This window comes from Sturnira hondurensis, unplaced genomic scaffold (assembly GCF_014824575.4).
Source record: "Sturnira hondurensis isolate 20B ecotype Veracruz unplaced genomic scaffold, ASM1482457v3 Scaffold0022179, whole genome shotgun sequence".
NCBI classification, from domain to species: Eukaryota; Metazoa; Chordata; class Mammalia; order Chiroptera; family Phyllostomidae; genus Sturnira; species Sturnira hondurensis.
In genome coordinates, this window is record NW_028094810.1 from 2275222 (window position 1) to 2296935 (window position 21714).

Sequence of the window (21714 nt, forward strand, 5' to 3'; positions counted from 1 at the left end):
TACCTCATCAAATGCCAGCATGCGCCAAGATCTTGGTGAAGGGAGCACTGTTAACATCATAAGCAAAGATTTGCTCTTATTCCTGAGTGGCTATGGTAGAACATTGAGAAATTACAATTGCTCAGTAAAAATGCTTTGAGTTCTTCCTGCCAACCCATGGAAGTGTGAGCTGTAATCTGCACGCTTCCCGGCACACTGATCCCTCTGAAGTCCACAGCTGCCCTCACGGACCCTTAATGCATGGTGCTCAGAGGTCCCTCAGTCCTCCTGTGCTGTCCAACTCCAGCCCCAGCGCTCACCCCGGTATTGAGCTTGATGGCCGTGCATTCCTCCTCGATCAGGGCACCGATGCCGTCAGTGGGGTCCATCGTTCCACACAGGTTGCTGTCCACTGCCCAGTCACTTGCCCGCCTCTCGTGCTGGTACTGCAGGGCAGGCAGCTGGATGGCCTGGATGTCCATGCTGGTGTCTACCAGCTTACCGACCCTGCACGAAAACATGCAAGGCCTGGTCATAACTGGGCTCCCCAGGGAGGGGGAAGCTATTGCTCCTCAGAGAAAGGAAGCAGAGGGAGAAAGAGGGCAATTGTCAGAGGTATTCAAGTGGAATGCTATCAGCTTCGCTGGCTGGCTTGTTCTTTCGCTCATTCATCAATACATATGGATCACAAGCTATCACAGCCAAGGAAAGCCCGAGAGAGAGAGACAGACAGACAGACAGACAGACAGGAACCCTGCCCATGGGGGTCTTAGTCTCAGGGGGAGACTGACCCAGGTCAGTGTTTATAATGAGGCCTTTCCAGAGGGGCAGGTGGAGGCTTGGGGCAGGATAGCTACACTGTGTTTACGTTCACTTATTCTGTTGCCTGCTCTAGGCCATGGGTCCTCAAGGAAAAACAGCTACCTCACATTCTGTTTTTCCATTTCTAGTTCTTAGCACTGTATCTGCCAAATAAGCATTCCACAAATGTCTCTAATAAAAGCTTCAGTTGTATCGAGCTCACCTGGCAGTTCTGAGGGTCTGAATGCTAAATTTCACATCTTCATTATGGACGAAGGCAAGCTCTGGACTACCGCCTACACCTGGGAGGAGCCTGTTGCTGCTGTGAGGGACCCCGAGGAGAAGAGCACGCACTCACGATACGGTCAGAGCATAGCTGCTCGCTGCTTTCTAAACTACTGTGCATATCAGGAACCTCCATAGGTTCGTGCAGGCGTTAGTAAGAGTGAGGATTCGAAGTTGGGCCCACTGCACTGCTTCCTTGCTAGGCACATGTCCACTGGCAGAGGGTGTCAGAGATGACAGTTGAGGGGGGCTGCTTTATCATCACACTTTTAAGGAACCATCCACATTGCCAGTCCTAGACTGAAGGAAGCACATTTACTGACCGTAAGAAGACCTCCTCCATGGTGGTGACAGAGGCCCCAAAGCTGGCGATGCCCAGCTCCTTCTGCTTCTTCTCCAGTTTAGCAAAAAGACTTTCAAACCTGAAAAAAAGGCCCCGAGTGATGAGTCCCTTCTCAGTGACCTTCCAGATAATTCATTCCTAAATAATCACTTCCGTGTAGTATGGGGGAGAGGCAAAGGAAATGAGCTCCTTGAAACGCCATTTCAAAAAAAAAAAAAGTCAGGCCTTGTTCCCTGCCTTTCTTTTCCCCACGTAACATCTTGCGAGTGCAAAGGCATTCTTTGATAATATACCCCTACATGAGATCATGAAACCAGCCAAAAGCAATTGGTGAATATTCATTTGATTGCTGGGCAGGAAAAAATTTCTAAAAAGAAGTCACAAGGAAAAAAATAAGACTCATTCAGCCCTGACTGATGTAGCTCAGTGGATTGAGTGCGGGCCTGTGAACCAAAGGATCGAGGTTCGATTCCCAGTCAGAGCACATGCCTGGGTTGCAGCCCAGTTCCCAGAAGGGGATGCACGAGAGGTAACCACACATTGATATTTCTCTCCCTCTCTCCTTCCCTTCCCCTCTAAAGATAAATAAATAAAATCTTTAAAAAAAAAAAAAAGGAAAAGACCCATTCAATGTAAAGTATCTGCATGGAAAAAAAAATCCCAGAAAATTAGGCAACAAGTTGGGGAAAGTTGCAACATACAGTACTATAAATGTATTTTGTCTACCTTATGATTTTCTTTTCTCTAGCTTATTTTATTGTATAAATACAGTATATGCATATAATACATATAACATAAAATATGGGTTAATTGACTGTTTATATGATTAGTAAGGATTTTGGTAAACAATAGGCTATTAGTTAAGTTTTTGGGAGTTGAAATTTATACATGGATTTTTGCCCTTGTTGGCAAGGGGGCAGAGGAGGTTGGTGCCCCTAACCCCTGCATTGTTCAAGGGTCAACTATGTGTAATATTACACTCTGACTGATAAATGAGTAAGAGATATGAAGACACAACAGCCAGAAGAAGCAAGGCGTAAAGACCAGTAAGAAGTGAGTGTGTTCAGCCTGCTGCTAGCAGGAATGGAAGAAATTCAAAATGCCAAATAAGTGAGTACATGCTATTTTTTATCCATCAAATACACAAATATTAAAAAAAATTTACTCAGACCTGGCAACCATGGAGTAAAATGGACTCTCTCTTATCCCGCTGCTGAGGAAGCCATCTTCCTAGACACACCATCTTCCTAGAAGGTGACTTCGTCCTATTTACCCCATTTGGGGGAATCTATTCTAAGGGGATCACTGGAAATCTGGACAAAGGGTTTTCTAGAAGAATGTTCATTAGCACAGTTTTTTTGAAAACCATGAGCATGTGATAACAGGATAGATTTTATGTGTGCAGTATATTTGTGTCGGGGAGCACTACACAGTTACTAAAACCAAATTATTGTATTTTGCCGTGTATAATGCACGCCCATGGTTTTGGACCAAACTTTCATGGGAAAAATCTTTCATTTTAATTTTTAAATTCAATGATTTACTTACCTATTTATATGTAGTTACTGTTTTTGTATTATGAAGAAATTTCAGCCTTTATTTTTTAATGTATTATGGTATAAGAAATGTTATGTAATAAATAATTACAAAACACAAGAACAGATACAAGGTATTTCAGGTACTACCCATGTATAATGTGCATCCTTATTTTTCCCTCAAAAATTTGGGTAAAAATGTGCACATTATACACGGCAAAATACATACTCAATTGGGCTTGTAGGAAGACTAAATGTACTTTTAAGATTTACGTCCCAAAGTTACAGAATGTGAATCAGGTTTGTTTCTTCGCCTCCCCATACTGGCAGCCTACTGTGTTTATGAGGCGTGTGTCCATGGCCCAATTCTAAGACCAAGAAGACGTGCACATCACGATCCCACAGAATTGTGGAATTCCACAGAGAACTCTGGGTGGGTCACTGTGTGTGCCTCACTCCGCGTGACCAATGCACTGAGTTCCCCTTTGATGAGTCAGACACTTTCGGCTTCTCAGGTGCAAGCGATGTGTCTCCCGGCTCCATTGCACAGGGAGGCCAAGCATCCTAGACTTAACAAGTAGATTCACCACGTGCTGACTGTCACCGGCCCAGGTCCTGGGAGATGCCTACTGGCCAGGCTTCACAGGTACCGGGTGGGTGGCTCTAAGCGAGGAGCCCTTAAGGCCCACTGAGGCCCATTCTCGGGTCTGTAGCTGTGTTTTCTCTCTGGGACACATACCTGTGCGTGCTCTCCTTGGGAAGAATGAATGACAGCTCTGCTCCGGCGCTGCTCTCCAGGGAGGCGTTGGGGATGTGGTGCTGCACCAGCCGGGAGATGCCCTCAGGGTTGCAGTGAGGCTCCTTCACCAGCGTCATGTGGTAGCCTGCACCTGGAACACAGCAGAGCCCCACACGGGGCTGTCTCCCTGACTGCTGGCCTGGGAGATGCATGACGATGGCAGACTCATGGAAAGGGGCTGGAGAGCAGGGGGCAGCTGAACCAGAATGAATGCATCTCAGAGCCCCTCGGAGCTGTCCTGAGGGTCTTGCCTCCTGCTCCCTAGCTGGGGAGAGCTGCTGGAAAACTTGGGTGCTGAGCATGATATGGAGGTAAAACCCAAGCCACTTCAGACTTCAAGGCTCACAGGCTGTGGTAGGTACTGTGCCAAGGCCTGTTCTTCTTGCTTCCTCAGTAATGGAACCCCGTGATGAAGGCTGCCCTGTCTTGCCCTCACCAGCCTGAAGGTGACTACATTGGGTCACCATCTACTTGACAGGGCTGTATGCTGGCCAGGGGAAGCCATAGAAGGCAGGTATGCAACTTCCATGGTATCTTGTCCTTCCCACTGACAGAACATGGATGGGACCTGGCATACAGGACCATGAGCTGCCCTTGAGAAAGGGAGCCATGCCCACATAGCAAAGAGGTCCTGATTCCACATGTGACCCATCAGCCCTGGGCCTTGTTACAGGCCACTTGCTGGTCTGAGAGCTGTAACACTGGCAACCGGGCCTGGCCTCTCCCACGGCACCCCTGCTCTTGGCAGCCCTGGTTCTCAACTGCTCTTCCATTGGCCGTGGCCGACTGTCATTCTAATCAAATGAAGACTCTTCCCTCCCACTCCCCTCCCTCTTCATTATTCCAATCTCCTCTGCCTGGGGCCTTGGGTCTCCATCCAGAGGTAGCAGACAGGAAGTCTAGGGAAGGCCCCTTCCTGCCTGATCTCAGGGCCCTTTGTGAAAGTTAACAGTGGGCACTCTCTTCAGCACCTGCATCAGTGACACTGGCCCCACATGGAATGGAGGTTGGGCTGCTCACCCCACTTCCTACCCTTGGCCACTCACCGTATTTCTGTTTGAGGAACAGTGAAGACCCACAGCACTGGAGCTCCCCCTTGGCCATGATGGCAATGCGGTCCCCAAGCAGGTCGGCCTCGTCCATGAAGTGGGTGGTCAGCAGTATGGTACGGTCACTTTTCTGCTGCTGAAGAAGGTCCCAGATGGCCCTCCTGGAGATGGCGTCCATGCCCGAAGTGGGCTCATCCAGCATCAGCACCTGCAGGGCAGAGGCACAGCCTCGTGAAAACAGCAGAGGCGCATTCCTGGCCCGGGCTGGCTGCACCATTGGCCCTGTGTGGCTTGAGTCCCACAGAGAAGCAGCAGTACTGTCCTCACCAGACGGCCTGTCCAGGGTGCCCAGGGCCAACTTCCATGGCTGCAGCATCAGCAGCCATCCCAAGCCAAGTGGGCGTTAGAGGGCAACACCTCTGGACCCTGTGCCCTGTACCTTGGAGCCCGCTATGAGGGCGATGCCGATGGACAGCTTGCGCTTCATGCCCCCGCTCAGGAACCTGCACCGGGAGTCCCGCTTGTCCTCCAGACCGAGGATGTGTAGCATCTGTTTGACTTCTTCAGGGCACTTCTGGTGGGACAGGCCTTTCAGCTGAAATAGCAGGGGGCACAGAGATCTGGTGGGGGGGCTTCCAGTGGGGCCATCCAGTGAGCCACTTAGTCTTGGCATTGTCTTATCCTTTCATGTGCTGGCCTCCAAGTCTTGACTTCCCTCCCACTTTCCCCACTCCAGGTATATGGGAGGGGTCCTAGGAGCAAGTTTTGGTTTGCTGGGAGGCGAAGGCCTCAGCTGGCTGCCTCAGGAACCCAAGCACTCCGGCTAAGAAGCAAACATGACAAAGACAAGCCCTGAATCCCACCCCCTGCCAGCTCACCTGAGCATAGAAATACAGGTGCTCTGTAACTGTCAGGTTGTCAAACAGGATGTCGTGCTGCGGGCACAGGCCCAGGCTCCTACGGATCTGAACCATATCTTGTGAAATTTCGTACCCATTGATATATGCCCGCCCGCTGGTCGGGGGAAAAAGACCTACGGCCAAGGAGAAGACCAAAGGCTTAGGTTCAGCTGAACATCCTACCAGTCAGCACAAGGTGTGATGGCCTTGCCACATCCACGCAGTTTGGCTTCGATTTCCCCGAGGACCCGCCTGTGAGTGGATTTGCCACTCACCCCACTCCTGTCGTGGTGGCCATGTGGCCCCTCACCTGTGAGCATGGAGAGGGTGGTGGTCTTTCCCGCACCATTGTGGCCGAGTAGGACAGTAATCTGCCCCTCATACAGGTTCAGGTTCAGGTCTCTGACAGCTGCCCTCTCCTTGTTCCCCACTCTGAACACCTGTAGGAAAGGCAGAGGCCACCTTGGACTTCAGGCCTTCAGGAACTTTTTCTACGGGTCCCTCCCACTCTCTTCTGGAATAACCACTGAGGGTTTCAGAGGGCACCACGCCCAGCATCACTAGTCAGCAGGTAGAGAGGTGGGAAGCTTCAGACCGAGTGCTGACTAAAGATCATGTGGCCTGTCGTTGTTCTCTGCCCCCTCCAGCCCCAGCAGGTCCCCAACATCCCTGGTTCTGGCATCACAGGCCTGTGAGGCTGAGGCATCACTGTGCCACCAGCATGGCAAGCGTTCACGGCAAAGCTGCTGAGAGGTTAGGGCTGGGCAGCGGCACGTGTCACTGTCTCAACCCGGAGTCTCCACACTGGGCCCTGGGAGCAGAGTCCAAGTGGCGGCCGGGGCTTGGGAGAGCTGGTCAGGGGACAGTCACCAGTTTGGAGAGAGCCACGGCAAGGCAGCAGGTCTTGTCACCTGTATTCCGAAGTCCCCCTTCCCTGCCTGTCCCCGCAGACTGTGACACCTTGGATATGTGCTTGATCTTGATCCCGGCCACCAGGTCCTCCGGCTCAGCTTCGAAGTACTCTGTCCTGAGGGCTTTCTCAGGGTCATCATCTTCTTCTTTCCCTAAAACTGTCCTTGGGCGTACGCACCAATAAGAGGGCTGGGATGGAAACCACAGAGGTCTCAGATGGCTCATTCATATCAGGTCATCGTGTTTGTGACAAATAGAGCAACAACTAACCGACGTGCTAAACATACACAGCTCCCAGCCCGCGGTCCACCCCCACACAGGGCCGCTGTGGAGGAGGCACTGCTTGAGCCCCAGGGCCGGTCAGGACCCGCCCCTCACCCTCTACTCCCAGGGAAGCACTCAGTCTCAGCCTCCCGGTCTGCCCTACGGCATGAGGGCAACTCACGGGCTTATTGTCGTATCCCATCCACTCACAGGTGACCCAAAGGAAAGGCAAACACGGACATTTAATACAGACAGGTTATTAAATGTTCCAGTCCTGAGTGATGTCAGGGTAGGAAATGAAGGAGGCTGTGTCGGCACACCCCAGCTACACCCATACTCACATACACGGAGACTGTGAACTCTCCGTGCAGGAGGAGCCGAAGGACCAGGCCTCCCTCTGCTACGAGGGAGCCTCGCACCGCCCTGTCCAGAGGACGACTGTCCAATCCCCTGCCCTGTCTAGGGGACGATGGCCCTCTACCCTCTGTCTAGTCATCACAGGGACAGGCTGCACCAAGGGAAAGACTGTAAACACAAACCGTACACACCTCCTACCCTGAGAGGTGGCCCATGGGCACAGGTAACACGGGGGGAGGGGGTGTGTGGGCAGGGCCCTGGGAGAATTCCCGCAGAGGTAACCCTCTGAGGGGAGAATTTGGTTAACCCGTAACTATGCTCCCAGTGCATTTCCAGTGTCTGGAATAGTTCTGGCCCACCATGCAATGTATGATTTTAAGCCACATTTTTGCACATTTTGAGCAATTATGAAATCAGACTGTGCCTTAGAAGTCACGGAATGCCATGGTTTAACCGTGTTTTTCTTTCTTAGTGATACAGTAATGGTGCCTTGAAGAATCAGTGGCATTTTAGATTTGATCAATATGTAATGGACACTTGATACATTCTTGTTTAGTCAAATAAGGAATGTTGAAGTGGCAACCTAACTAACCATCAACAGGGGATGAGTTAAACACATAGTGGGACACCCATGAAATGCTGGGCAGTCATTCAAAATGAAATGGATTCATAAATATACCTGTATTTAAATGTAGGTATATTTAGCCCTGGCTGGGTCGCTCACTTGGTTAGAGTGTCGTCCCGACACAACGAGGTTGCCGGTTTGATCCCCGGTCAGGGCACACACAAGAATCAACCAATGAATGCATAAATCAATGGAAAAACAAGCTGATGCTTTTTTGCTCTCTTTCTCTCATAGCAATTATAAAAATTAAAAACATTAAATATAGATACATTTAAAATAAAAGTTTATAAATATATATAGATAAAAATCTAAAAGTATTTTTACAATACGATCCTTTTTTCTAAAACCAAACATGTATCATTTACACATCCACATATGCTAGAGGATAGTCTATGTGTAGAAAAAAGTCAAAAGAACTACACATCAAAATGTCAGCAGTGTTCCTCTCTGGGTAGTGGGCCTGCACTGCATATTCCAGCAAAGCAATTATTTTTACAAGAAACCATATCACTTTGTATACAGAAAACCCAACAAATGGCAAGGAAGAGAGGCCGAGGGTGAGGGAGTGCTGGTACAGTGGATGGGGGGCCAGCATGAGCCCCTTCTCTTGGACCCTGGAGAGCGGGGGGCCATCTCAGGTCAGGTTGGGGGATGGTCTCCGGGCCCTTAAGGATGCACTGCTCGCCAGCTGAGAACAGGGTAAGGTCCTGTATCCCGGCCTGACTAGGCGTTGAGTGTTAGGGACTAAAGAAGGCCCAGAGGGAGTGCTTGGGGAAACCTGCACAAGCCCCAACCTCCAAAGGCACCACCCCCGCCCTGCTGCCCCCGACCCAAGGATGGCCTGTGTGAGGCACCGGGGCATCCTGACTCACCGTGATGAAGAAGTACCAGGGCTGGGGCACACCGAACTGCCCTGGGAAGATGGCCTCTACATACCAGGTCACCAGGCCATAGAGGACGGAGTCCAGCAGCAGCATGCCCAGCACTTGCCCAAAGGAGAAATCATCATCCACGTTTACGGGACTCAGGAGGTCTTGCCATTGGACACCCGTGCCTGGAGGACACACCAGGAAATGGGCCTGAAATGGACCAGCAGCATGCTGACCCGCCCTCCCCCACAGCGGCACACGTGCTGCATCACTGCGAAGTCAGCGAGACCTTGCCCTTCCAGTTTCTGTAGAGAATCTGATGCCGCTCTCCAGGTCTTGAAGATAAGAATAGGTTACAAAATCGATGTTATAGAATCAGCAAAAGCTCATTAACGGACTAGATGGACTCATGTTTGATTTGTGACACATATATACATAAGCACATATCCATGTACACAACACACACACACATGTGCACGGCACACAGACATGTGCATGTGCGCGCACACATGTGATTTGGGGTAAGCCGAACAATGGGAGAGTGTGTATTTCATGTAAATCTTTTTAAAAGTGGAAAAATACTTTGGACACATAGAAAGATCTATTTAGTAGTGCTCATAGTGTTTTGTCTTCTCTTTGTTTCGCAATAGCACAGTCCAAATGACTCTTGGGGATTCTTGTGGTCGGATGACCTTCTGTTGCCTTGAGATCCCTGATGAAAATGGATGCTCTCTGGCCTTGATCGATGTTTACTTTGAAATAAGCAAAAATTCGTCTGCTTTAAAAAAATTCAATACAGAACTTTGATAAATAAGATGTATTATATAGTTAGATTCTTTTTTGTAAGTGGCTTTTTAAAAAAGTATTTGAACCCTGGAAGTAGCTCTGCATTAAACAATCCACATTGTGTTGCACACTACTAGACATGTGAACATATACATTTAAAACTAAAGTGCACAGCCCTGGCTGGTGGGGCTCAGTGGATTGAGTGCCGGCCTGTAAACCAAGGGGTCACTGATTCCATTCCCAGTCAGGGCACACGCCTGGGTTGCGGGCCACGTCCCCAGAGGGGCACAGTAGAGGCAAACACACGTTGATGTTTCTCTCCCTCTCTTTCCCTGTGCCTTCCCCTTTCTCTAAAAATAAATAAATAAAGATGGGTTCTTTAAAAAAAAAACTAAAGTGCTAGAAGACATTGTCATCTGAAGAAAAAAAGTTCTGAGTAAATATAAAGTCACACTGAAAAAAAATAAGATAAAGTTACACGGGCCCTGGCAGGGTTTCTCAGTGGTTGGAGCATCATCCCATACACCAGAAAGGGTGGGAGTTCGATCCGTGGTCAGGGCGTATACCTAGGTGCAATCCTCTGTTGGGGAGCATATGGGAGGCAACCGATCAATGTTTCTCTCTGACATTGATGTTTCTCTTTCTCCCTACAATCAATAAGCATCCTTGGATGAGGACATTTTTTTTTAAAGCTACACTGAAGGTTCCTGTGGCTACCCACCTGCCTCCTTACATAGACCCATCCCCCACCCAAAATAGAAGCTAAAACAACTAGTGATTGCATGGTTGGAAGAAAAAAAGAGCACTCAGCCTGAGAGAGAGAACATCTGGGCAGGACAGGGCAGGGCCCAGCTGATCTTAAAATGCACACAGGTCGGTGGCGTGGAAGGGAGATTGCATTTCACCTCCTGCTAGTGGAGCCAGAACAGCAGGGACATGATACCAGCACAGCGCCAGCCTTGCAGAAACTCACGGGCACCCCCTGATCCTCCTCTTGGAACCAGAGCAAGCAAGAGAGGTGGGCCAGTCTGAGCCCATCCACCTCTCCCAGGCCCTTCTGGGAAAGGGGTTTGAGTGATCCAGAAATGAAAGGGCCTTCTCCTAAGAGGTGAGCTCTCCATCTCTGGAGACTGCCCAGCATGGGAGGGGTTAAGGGTCACACTAGGCATTCTCTCATCGCTTTAGAGGAGCAGGCTCGAGTCCACCAGTTGAAATCTGAGCGGCTACTGCAGGTTTGCAAAGCGGGAGCCCACACGGCCAAAGTTAGCAAAAAAAAAAAAAAAAAGCGTTTTATTTGGTCCCCACGATATTTAAAAAGTCAGGAAATTTCACAATAATCAAGAAAACAATGTTCTGGTCTGTCTCTTGTTTTTTTCTTGGGTCTCCTCATCCTCATTGTCAATCATTGTAGGTTTCAGGGGACCAGAGAGGGAGGAGATGCTAATTATTCTACTTTACAGAAATCTAAGGGTAGATCAAAACCCATGGGCTTTGACAGAGAGAGAAAGACAAATGCCCATGTGATTTCACTTAAATGTGGAATCTAAAACACAAGGTAAAGGAGCAAGCAGAACAGAAAGACTCATAGATACAGAAACCATTTTGACAGTTGCCAGATGGGAGCAGGGCTTGGGTGGAAAAGGTGAAGCAATTAAAAAGCACACATTGGTAGTTTTGCAACTGTCATGGGGATATAAAATACAACACAGGCAATAATACTGTAATAACTATGGATGGTGTCAGATGGGTACTAGATTTATCCTGGTGATCACTTCATAAGTTACATAAATGTCTAATCACCAGGTTGTATACCTGAAACTACTAAAATACTGTACATCAACTGATATTAAAAAATAAAAAATTATTTAAAAAAATAACAGGCGTTGAGACCTTGGGTGTAATTGTTCTGAATGCCTCCAGGTGCAGGAAGAGACTCGGAGGGTGGAGTCTCGTGCCGGCAGGTGCAGAGGCTCACAGCCAGGGTTTTCCTGCAGTAACAGCTGTTTGCAGGCGGGGCCTTGAGGGAGCTCAAAGCCAGCACCATGCCAGCCAGTGGTGGATGCCGACGACCTGTCTTCCAAATGCATCACTCCCTTAGATGTTCTGATGTGTCTGTTACTGGAGCTGAAGGTGCCTCTGCTTAGATTCTCTCTGGGTGAAACTGAATCAGCAAGGGCAGTTTGCGAAAAGAAAAATACTCACCTTTTGCTTCAAATTTTCCGATGAGCTGGGCTCCCATTGCCATGGCGACATTGGACAGGATACAGGAGAACAGCTTCTGGCTAAGCGTCATCCAGTTGTATCGAGGAGCAACGAAGAAGTAGGGAATGTATGTAAAGAAGTACAGGCAGCCCCCGACAGCTGCTGCCATGTTGGCTACAGATGGAGAGAGGAAGGTAAATGTGACAAAATCATCCAAGAGAATTTGCACGACTGTGCCAGAAAGAAGCCTGTGAGCTGCTAGACCCCCTCCCTGCGACAGAGGTCCTGGTGCTGGGGAACTCCAGGCTCAGCCTGCTGTCTTTTCTCTTGGTGGGGTGCCTGTGCCCCAGGGAATGAAACCCTGCCCAGGGTGGCAGGCATCCTCCTCATCCCAGGACCACATGTTGGTTTTTCTAGCCCTCTCCTCTCCTACAGACCTTACCTCCAGTGGCCTTGACATTGCTCACCTGACATGACTAATACTGAACCCCCAACCCCAGCCTTGCTTCTTGCATGGTCTTCCCTTTCTTCTTTTTAAAAAAATGTATTGATTTTAGGGGAGTGGGGTCAGTGAGGGGAGGGAGAGAAAGAGAGAGAGAGAGAGAGAGATCGATTTGTTATTCTACTTATTTATACATTCATTGGTTGATTTTTGTATGTGCCCTGACTGGGGATCAAACCCACAACCTTGACATATCAGGATGATGCTCTAACCAACTTAGCCACCCTCAGGGCCTGATCTTTCCCTTCTCATCACTCATTCATCCCATAGGTACTCTTTGGGTGCCTACTCTGGGCCAGGCCTGTTCCAGGCAAAGCCCCACCCTACCCAAGTTTATAACCCTGTGGGGATGCAGAGAGTCAATGAATAAGCAACAAGGCACAGAATGGGGACAAGATAGTCTTCAGACCAGAGGCTCTGACAAGGGAGCCCATGAAAGCTTTGATGAGAAGGTGACACATGGGAGAGGCCTGAGAGGGGTAAGGACTGGGCTGTGGCGGTGTGGGGAAGACAGCGTGGCTCTCGTCCCTATTGGCAGCTCTCACTTTGACCTTGAGACTCTTTTACTCCCTTAGAAATTACTACAGATGTCAAAAACCTTTTCTTTATGTGGGTCACGTGTATACAACAATGTTGACTGTTGGAAATTAATACTAAGAAAATTTAGAGATATTTAAGACTAGATATAATAAACCCATTATAAATGAACATAATGTTTTTATGAAAAACCACTGTTTTTCCCATAATTTCGTGAGACAAGGGCATTGTGTTACATTTTTGCACACCTCTGCATACCCGACTTCGACTACAGCTGGCTTGTCACATCTGCTTTTGCATCCACTCTGCTGTGTTACATTGTTTCAGGTGAAGTGAATAAAGAAATCAGCCTCACACAGGCGAGTGGTTGGAAAAGGGAGGGGTGTTTAGTAGCCTTTTAGATATTTGTGGAGACTCCTTTTTGACACTACACTGGTCCACAAGAGGCAGTTTCTTAAAGGTTAGGTGCCATGTAGAGTGAAACTAACCAATGCACTTTCCTAGTGTTACATTAAATCCATTGGTCTAACTTGTACTTTGAATAGATTAACCTTCTTGCATCATTTTGTAACATGACACACCGGTCATTTGGAAAATACTGCTTGCTGAGTTATGCAGACCTAAATATTCACACGTTTTATTATACAACAGAGGACCTAATTAGACATGTCTTCAAAAAAGACATAGAATTGGCCAACATGTGAGAAGATGCCCAGCCTCCCTGATCATCAGGGAAACGCAAACCAAAACCACAGCGAGATACACCTCACGCCTGGCAGAATGGGTATCTCGTCAAAGACAACAAAAACGCATTAGCGATAATGTGCAGAAAAGGGAACCCTGTGCACTGCTGGTGGGAGTGTTAACTGGTACAGCCACCAGGGAAAACAGTATGGAGAATCCTCAAAAAGTGAACAATAAAACTACATATGACCCAGCAATTCCATTCCTAGGTGTATACTTGAAAAAAACAAAACCGATTATTTGAAAAGATACACGCACCCTTATGTTCACTGCAGCATTGTTTATCATAGCAAAGATATGGAAGCACCCTAAGTGCTTATCGCAGACAAATGGATACAGATGTGGTATATGAGCACTGGCTGGTGTGGCTCCATGAATTGAATACTGGCCTGCGAACTGAAAAGTCACTAGTTTGATTTCCAATCAGGGCACCTGCCTGGGTTGTGAGCCGGGTCCCCAGTAGGGGACATGTGAGAGGCAACCACACATTGATGTTTCTCTCCCACTCTTTCTCCCTCCCTTCCCTTTTTTCTAAAAATAAATAAATAAAATCTTCTAAAAAAAAAAAGAAGTGGTACATATACACAATGGAATATTACTCAGCCACAAAAAGGAATGAAATCTTGCCATTTGCGACAACATGGATGGACCTAGAGAGTATTGTATTATGTGAAACAAGTTGGACAGAAAGACAGATACTATATAATCCCCTTTATATGTGGAATCTAAAAAACACAACAAAACCAACAAACAAAATAAGACAGAAACAAACTCAGATATGGAGAACAAACTAATGGTTGCCCGAGGGGTGTGGGGAGAGGGGGCAAAGGGAAAGGGGATTAAGAAGCACAAACTTCCCATTGTAAAGCAAGTCATGAGGATGTGATGTACGACGTGGGAACAGAGCCAATGACATCATTTCAACTACGTATGGTGGCAGATCATTATCAGACTTATTTTTTAAACATTTTTTATTTATTTATCTTCAGCAGGGAAAGGAAGGAGAGAAGGAGAGAAATATCAATGTGTGGTTGCCTCTCGTGAATCCCCTGCTGGGAAGTGGCCTGCAACCCAGGCATGTGCCCTGACTGGGAATCAAACCGCGATCGTCTGGTTGGCAGGCCCATGCTCAATCCACTGAGCTACACCAGCCAGGGCTCATTATCAGACTTACTGATCACTCTGTGAGGTACATAAATGTTGAATCTTTATGTTGTACACCTGAAACTAATATACTTATGTATGCCAATTATGATTAAAAATAAATCTAAAAAATAATTATTCAGGGATGTACTTCAACATGCAGAAAATTGAGTCCAAAGGAAGGTGCAGAGTACAAAAAATCCTTCAGTCTCTGGGTTATTTCTATTCGTCCCACATGAAACTGCCCATTTTCTGAGGTTTCGTCACCCCTCAGCCCTCTCTTCCCTGGGGGCAGGAAGACTCACCTTTGCTGAAGAAGGTGCTGACCATGAAGCTGAAGGAGATGGAGGAGATGGCGAAGCAGGCCAGGAAGACCAGCACCAGGGAGGGGTCGCTGTGTGTGAGGACCGCCACGTCCTTCTTCACCTGTGTGTGTGCGCCCCAAGTGTCAGCACACATGGGTGCGGCAGGGAAGGTGGGGACAGTAAACGTTCTGGCCGTAAATGAAACAGGGGGGGATTGGCAAAGGTCTACGTCGATTGCACGACAGAGAAAGCACTACTCCTCTCTACTGAGCCAGGTGGACTCCCTCGAAATCTGCAAACGTGGAACCTGGGGGGCTCTGTGGTGGTACCACGGCTACCTCTGGCTCTCCCGTCAACTTGAATGCCATGCTCAGGACATCAGACACCCCCCTGAAGCCACATTTACCTTGACACAGAAGAGCAGAGTCATGAAGGAGACAGTGACAAGGAGGAAGAGGAAGAAGAGCAGGAACCATGCGGTCCAGTGCAGCCAGCTGCTGAGTCCCATCATGCGCATGTACTCCTGGGGGAACAGCAGCAAGCACTTCCACATGCCCTGACGCACCCTCCGCTGACACCCCTGTTCCCACTGCCTGCCACACCAGGCCCTAGTGCCTTCCTCACACTGACTTTCCCTAGAGCCTCTGTGTGTGCAAGCGTGAGGCAGAGATGTGGGGTGATACATGAGCCAAAAGAGGATCTGGGACACCTGGGCCAGGGGCAGCAAAAGTGACATACACACTGGTCACAGGCAGAAGACATGGGTCCCATGGTCCTGTCAGCCCGTGGCCTTGGGGCATGAGGAATTTTGCCTTCTGAAGTGCTACCTACCTGGGACACCCTCTCTGCTTCCCAGCCAGGACTAGACATCTTCTCCCTCACCCCGGTCAGCAACCTTGCTCTCTATTCAGCATTACACACCTCACCCCCTGCACTGCCTCAGGACCCCATGCTTCGGTTAGGGCCTGAGGTGGGCATGCACCGTGTTGACTAAGCTAACGAACCCCCTCGGCAGCCCTTTATTCCTTGCAGCAACCCCAAACTCCTGGCCTGTGCTTTCCAGTCTTCTCTGGGTGCCCCTGACTGCCCCTCCAAGAAGCTGTGTGGTGGGGCAGCTGGTGCGGGGGAGCTGAGTCGGAAGAGCAGAGCCTGGCCCCTCCACTGTCTAGTACCAACCACACTAACACCCTTGCTGCCAAGTGTGGCCCAGGGCTGTTCTGGGATCAACAATGGCAACAGGAATGCTTCAGAAGGAAGAGGCACTGCCTCCCATCCTGCTATTCTAAAATGAGGGTTCCAGACTATTGTGTGAGGAGTGGAGGCCCCTATAGGAAGGACAGAAGCACACTGATGCTGGAGGCAGGCCTTCCTCAAGGATCCTAGGCGGGCTTTAGGAGGTGTGGCGAGGAAACCTTGCCATTCCGCCCACCAAACTGACCAGGACACATGAGACTGTGCTGTTCCATACAGCGGCCAGTGGCCACATGAGGCTATTTCAATTGAAATTAATAAAATTAAAAATTCAGCTCCTTAGCTGTGCTAGGCACAAGTGCCCAGTGGTGCCAACAGTGGACGACAGACACAACATGTCCATCCATCATAGTGGAGTGTTCCACTGGATAGTGCTGGCCTGGAGCAAGGGACCAGCACTGACTGTCTCCTTCAAGCCAGGCACCATGCCAGGCTGTTGATTTTCCAGCTTCTTCTCAAGCACAATTTCATGCCCTCAGAAAAATGTGAAGATTGGTACAGTAGTCACTCACGTACCCACCAGTTAGATAATCACTCAACATTCTGCCACACTGGTTTTACCTGCATATCTGTAGGTGTGCACAGGTATGAACATTACTTTCTGAACCATCTTACTGTCCACTGCACACTATTTAAACTGAACATTGCACCATTTTATCAAAGCTATTTCAGACGCCCGAGCAGACAGCACCCGCCTCATCAGTTCTCTCTGGTGCCTCTGAGAAAACTCTAAATGTCAGCTCACTGGCACTGCAAATATCACCCAAAAAGGAACTTCAAATTAATTCTGGATAATTCTAGCAGTGTCATGGGTATGGATTTACAGGTGACACTATTCCTTCGGGTACACTCAATTACGTCCATAACATTCTTTTAGCGTGACACTTCACACGCGTCTGGACCTCCCATCACACTGTGCTGGCCGTCTACAACTGCAGGCGTCCTTGATTAGGTGCAGAACGAATGAGCCTTCTGCTCAGCCACATGTGTAAACATTTTGGCTCTCTGTTAATCTAATCACTAGGGCAGTTCTGTCCAGCAGAAACTACAAGCCACAGGTGTAATTTAGAATTTTATAGTGGCCACAAAGAAAAAGTGAAAAGAAACAAGTAAAATTAAGTTTGACAATGTATTTTACTTAAACCAATGTGTCCAAAATACTGTCTTTTCAACATATAATCAACGTAGAAAGTGCTATTAAGATAGCTTACATTCTTTTCTTCATATTGAGGCTTAAAAAAAAATCCAGTGTGTGTTTTACACTCTCAGCAGGACCTAGTTCAGACCAGAGCCACTGCAAATGCTGGAAACCCGAGGGCCTGGGGTCCCATGTTGGACAAGGCAGCTCCAGAGCCACGTTGAGTTCTTGGTATACTGCGTACAAAATACAGTAGTTTCTTATGGTTTTAAAATTTTGGATACACCAGGGCTGGTTTCAAAGAAACCCTAAAGTAGGCTAGAGCCACCATGGGCCACTGCCTCAATCCAGACTGGTCTCTGGCTCCAGCGCCCAGGAGCTGCCCCTGCCTGATGACAGGGCCTGGGACACAAGCGCCATGGCCCTGGAGGGGCACTGCCTAGAATCAACTTGAGACATGTTTTCAAGCCAAACGCAAAGAGGGTTGGTTACCTTCAGTTTCTTTTCCTTTTCCTGCACGACAGCCCTGATGATGGTGAGTGAGGTGTAAGTGAAACTCAGCATGAGCAGCAGAGGGAGCTGGTACTGGATAGCGACCAGAAAAGGGTCCGAAATGAAGGGCGGGTACGGGAACCTCTTCGCGATCACCGTGAGCTTCTCGAACAGCTGGTGTGTGGAGGCGTTGCTGTGGTACTGCATAATGGCTCTGTCCACGGCATGCTGCACAGTCAGGAAGCCTTCTCGGATGTAGCCTGAGGGTAAAAGCACAGATATTCTAGCACGGGAGGTCAACGTGTGCTGGAAAAGCTGCAGCAAGGGGTGCTCCCATCTCAGAGAGCTGCGTGCCCTGAGCTGTACGAGGGTCTCCCTGCTGAAGCCACAGAGTGATACCACCTAGCGCCCTAAGGTCTCCTTCACTCCTCTAGTTTGGAGGGTCCTCCAGAGTTCCCTGGCTCGTGACCCTACCTCCTACTTCCAAGCCAGCTGGGCAGCATCTCTTTGACCTCACTGCTGCCATCACACCGTCCTCCGACCCTCTCTTCTGCCTTCCTCCCCCATTTCTAAGGACCTAGTAATTGCAGGTGCATCCACTGGGATAGCTGACAATAGTCTGGCTGCCTCAAGGCTGGCCAATTAGCAACTTTAATTCCATCGGCCACCCTAATTCCCCTTTGCCATGTGTCCTGACATAGTCACAGGTTCTGGGGACTCGGATGTGGACATCTTTGGAGGGCCGTAACTCCGCCAACCAGAGCTCTGCTGCTGAGTTACCATCTCAAAGGGAGGCAGACACCACGGCTGTAAAGAGCCTTTTAGGTCTCGTGGTTTCTCCATGCTGGCCCTTTTTGACTCCCCAAAGTGGTTTGTACTAAATTTCTGAAAATGAGAAGGGCCTGGGAGGAGTGATAAACTGGGGATACAGTGTTCCAGTCCAGAGATAGACTTGGGAGGGAGTGAGCCCCAGGAAGGAGTCAGAGTGGCTTCAGGAGAGAACAAGGCAGCCTGATCTCCTGAGGCCTGAGCCCAGGAAACAGAGGGGGCACGGTGCAGGTCTGGGTGCCCACAGCACTGATAAAACAGTGCTGATAAAACTCACTGATAAAACACAGTGACTTACAGAACATCTGACGCTCTCTAACACAGACCAGCCTGGGTTCCAGCCTCTAGAGAAGAAGCAATATGCCAACCGTACCCCTACATGGGGTTATCACACCTGTGTGTTTCCACCATTTCCCTTAGGTTTATAAGTCTTTTTATGGCTGTGATAATTGTAGGTGCTCAGTTAAGGCCACCCATTGTTGTGCTGGGGGGGGTCTGGTTCTCACCTTTACAACACACCTGCAGAGGAACTAACAGTGTCCCTGCCGAACAGGAGGAACCACTGAGACCCAGGCAGCTGAGCCACACAATGGGAGGTGGGGCAAAGCTGAGGGGTGACCCTGGCATCTTTGGCTTCAAAACCAGTATCTTTTCACAACATCACCCTATGAAGCATCTTGCTTGCCTGCTCACACACCGTACTCTCCCGAGGCCTCGCCGTGTTACCATGATGATGTCTTCCTCATCATCATGACCTGTGTGGCTGCTCAATGACACTCTGCAGAACGAAGCTGTCACTCTCTAATCAGTCCTTTCCCATTGCTGAAACTTTTTTTTCAAGATTTTATTTATTTATCTTTAGAGGGGAAGGGAAGGAGAGAAGGAGAGAAATATCAATGTATGGTTGCCTCTCGTGAGTCCCCTGTCGGGAACCGGCCTGCAACCTGGGCATGTGCCCTGACTGGGAATCGAACTGCGATTGTGTGGTTCACAGGCCCGCGCTCAATCCATTGAGCTACACCAGCCAGGGCCCCTTGCTGAAACTTTTGTGATCATAAGTAAAGCTATGGTGAACACATTTGTGCATGTGGATTTTCTCCTTCCTTTACTATTCCAGGGTTAAATTCTTAACAGGGAATCGGTGCATCTAAGGCATGGACCTGTGGGGCTGGGTGGGGGGAGAAAACACTGAACTACAGTGACTCAGGGCCTGCTGCCTGCAGGGTTCCCATCCTTTCGACACTGCTTAGGGCCTTCGTGTTTTTCTAACTGCTCCCTGTGAGTCCTTTCTACAACAAAAGATATTCACCCTATGTCATTTGCTGAAAATGTTTTCTCCAGTCTTCTATTTGCTTTTAATATCCATATTATGTCCTTGAAATCTGTCAGTGTCCAGCCTTTCATCTGAGAACTTTTTATTGTTGTTTCCAAGCTTAAGGAAATCATCCACACAAGCAGGAGCTGTAGCCCAGGCCCGGGTCTCAACAACCATTCTCTCCTGCCGTCAATGTGTTTCTCCTGTCTCCAGGGTTGGCGACCTAGCCAGAATCTCATTCTGGGGCCTCTCGCACCTCACCTTGCCTTGCTCATCTTAGTCCCTTTTTTGGATTTAAAATCTTGCCCTGGAACGTTAGCCTGGGGACGGGCCCTGATACTAGCCTGCCCATAAACTCTGGCTGCACACACACTGCCTTCTTCCACCCTCCTGCCTGCCTGGTTCTCCATTTAAGGACATTCCTGGGTCTTTCCATCAAAACCTCTGGCAAGCTTTGCCTCCTGCCGACCTGTGGAATCCTGTGTTCTCTCCAACACTCTGGAGGTTATGGAACCTGTACTTGGGTCTCAGCCTGAAGGTGCCGTCTAGTCCTGTTACTTCTTGGCTTTCCAGCTCGTTCCAAGATGTGACCATGATTCAGAGGCAACAAACATGCCGACTACCTGCTCAAGTCACGCGGAACAGAGCAACACACGCGCTGACAGGCTATAGCTACCCAAGATCCAACTTCTACCACCGTCCCACCGATTCAGTTAAAGCACAGATCAATTACACAACCACGGAGTTTTAAAAGCATATAAAACTGCATAGAAAGGCGGCAGCAAGGAAGAGAAGGAAAATGTAAAATCAAGCCCAAAATATTCAGTGCAAACTGAAGGTCCCTAAAAACCGAAATACGTGTTTCATTCAAGAGTATGGCCCTAGCTGGTGTGGTGCAGTGGATTGAATGCCGGCCTGTGAATGAAGGGGTCGCCAGTTCGATTCCCAGTCAGGACACGTGTCTGGGTAGCAGGCTAGGTCCCTGGTGGGGGAGGTGCATGATAGGTAACCTCACAGTGGTGTTTCTCTCCCTCTCTTTCTCCCTCCCTTTCCCTCTCTCTAAAAATAAATAAATAAAATATTTTAGAAAAAGAGTATGTGTCTTCTGAGAAACAGGAAGAGAGCCTTTGCTGTTTGCAAAGATGATTTTAGCCTTACAGAAGACAGTTTTACTGGATGTTTTCCTTCTCCTCCTACAAAGATCAAATATTACTAAAAAGTATTTCCACAGAGACAGGCAAAGTGGCTTTCCTCAGGTGATTATCACCAGTCAGCACCTTGGGTGGGTAACACGACCTGAAAGGTGCTTCTCACCAGGTTCTCCACCATCAGGGGACGTAGGTTCCCTTGGTCCTGGGTTTGGGAAAAGTGGAAAAAGGGAACTGGTATGCCATCCCTCTGTCTCTTTCAAGAAAAAGGAGCCTGTCTGGGTCCACATGTAATTTCTTCGTGTGTAACTGAACCGTAAGTGATACTTCACCTGTGGAAACAAAGAGAAAACCAGTTAGTTGCTCTGAGGGATCCAGACAGAGGAGCAAATAGCTGTACCAAATGAAAGAGGTAAGGGAACTCTGTTATCCTGTGAACTCGCCACTCGCCCAGCCCACTCCCGCCCCGACAATTCCACGTGGTCTCTGAATGTCAGTGTGAGTGGCCCTGGCCCGGGGCAGGCTGGGGGAACAGGGACCCCCGCAGGAGCACGCTGGGTGCTCTTTGCCAGTCCTCTTTTGCTGTCTACCCACATAAACTCTACA

At 48.9% G+C, this 21714-nt stretch overlaps 1 protein-coding gene across 3 annotated transcripts in view; it reads right to left on the reverse strand.

Moving 5' to 3' along the window:
- Window positions 1-21714, reverse strand: part of ABCA3 (ATP binding cassette subfamily A member 3) — a 50046-nt gene that overhangs the window by 15488 nt on the left and 12844 nt on the right. For all 3 annotated transcript variants that reach the window (XM_037034372.1, XM_037034371.1, XM_037034374.1), the window contains exons 7-20: window positions 21275-21440; window positions 17818-18077; window positions 15343-15459; window positions 14937-15057; window positions 11706-11879; window positions 8721-8902; window positions 6651-6791; window positions 6001-6130; window positions 5670-5824; window positions 5231-5386; window positions 4789-4999; window positions 3683-3833; window positions 1389-1487; window positions 300-486 (exon numbers count right to left, since the gene is read on the reverse strand). In XM_037034372.1, the coding sequence (XP_036890267.1) occupies window positions 300-486; window positions 1389-1487; window positions 3683-3833; window positions 4789-4999; window positions 5231-5386; window positions 5670-5824; window positions 6001-6130; window positions 6651-6791; window positions 8721-8902; window positions 11706-11879; window positions 14937-15057; window positions 15343-15459; window positions 17818-18077; window positions 21275-21440 (2250 nt within the window). The remainder of the gene's footprint in view (window positions 1-299; window positions 487-1388; window positions 1488-3682; window positions 3834-4788; window positions 5000-5230; window positions 5387-5669; window positions 5825-6000; window positions 6131-6650; window positions 6792-8720; window positions 8903-11705; window positions 11880-14936; window positions 15058-15342; window positions 15460-17817; window positions 18078-21274; window positions 21441-21714) is intronic.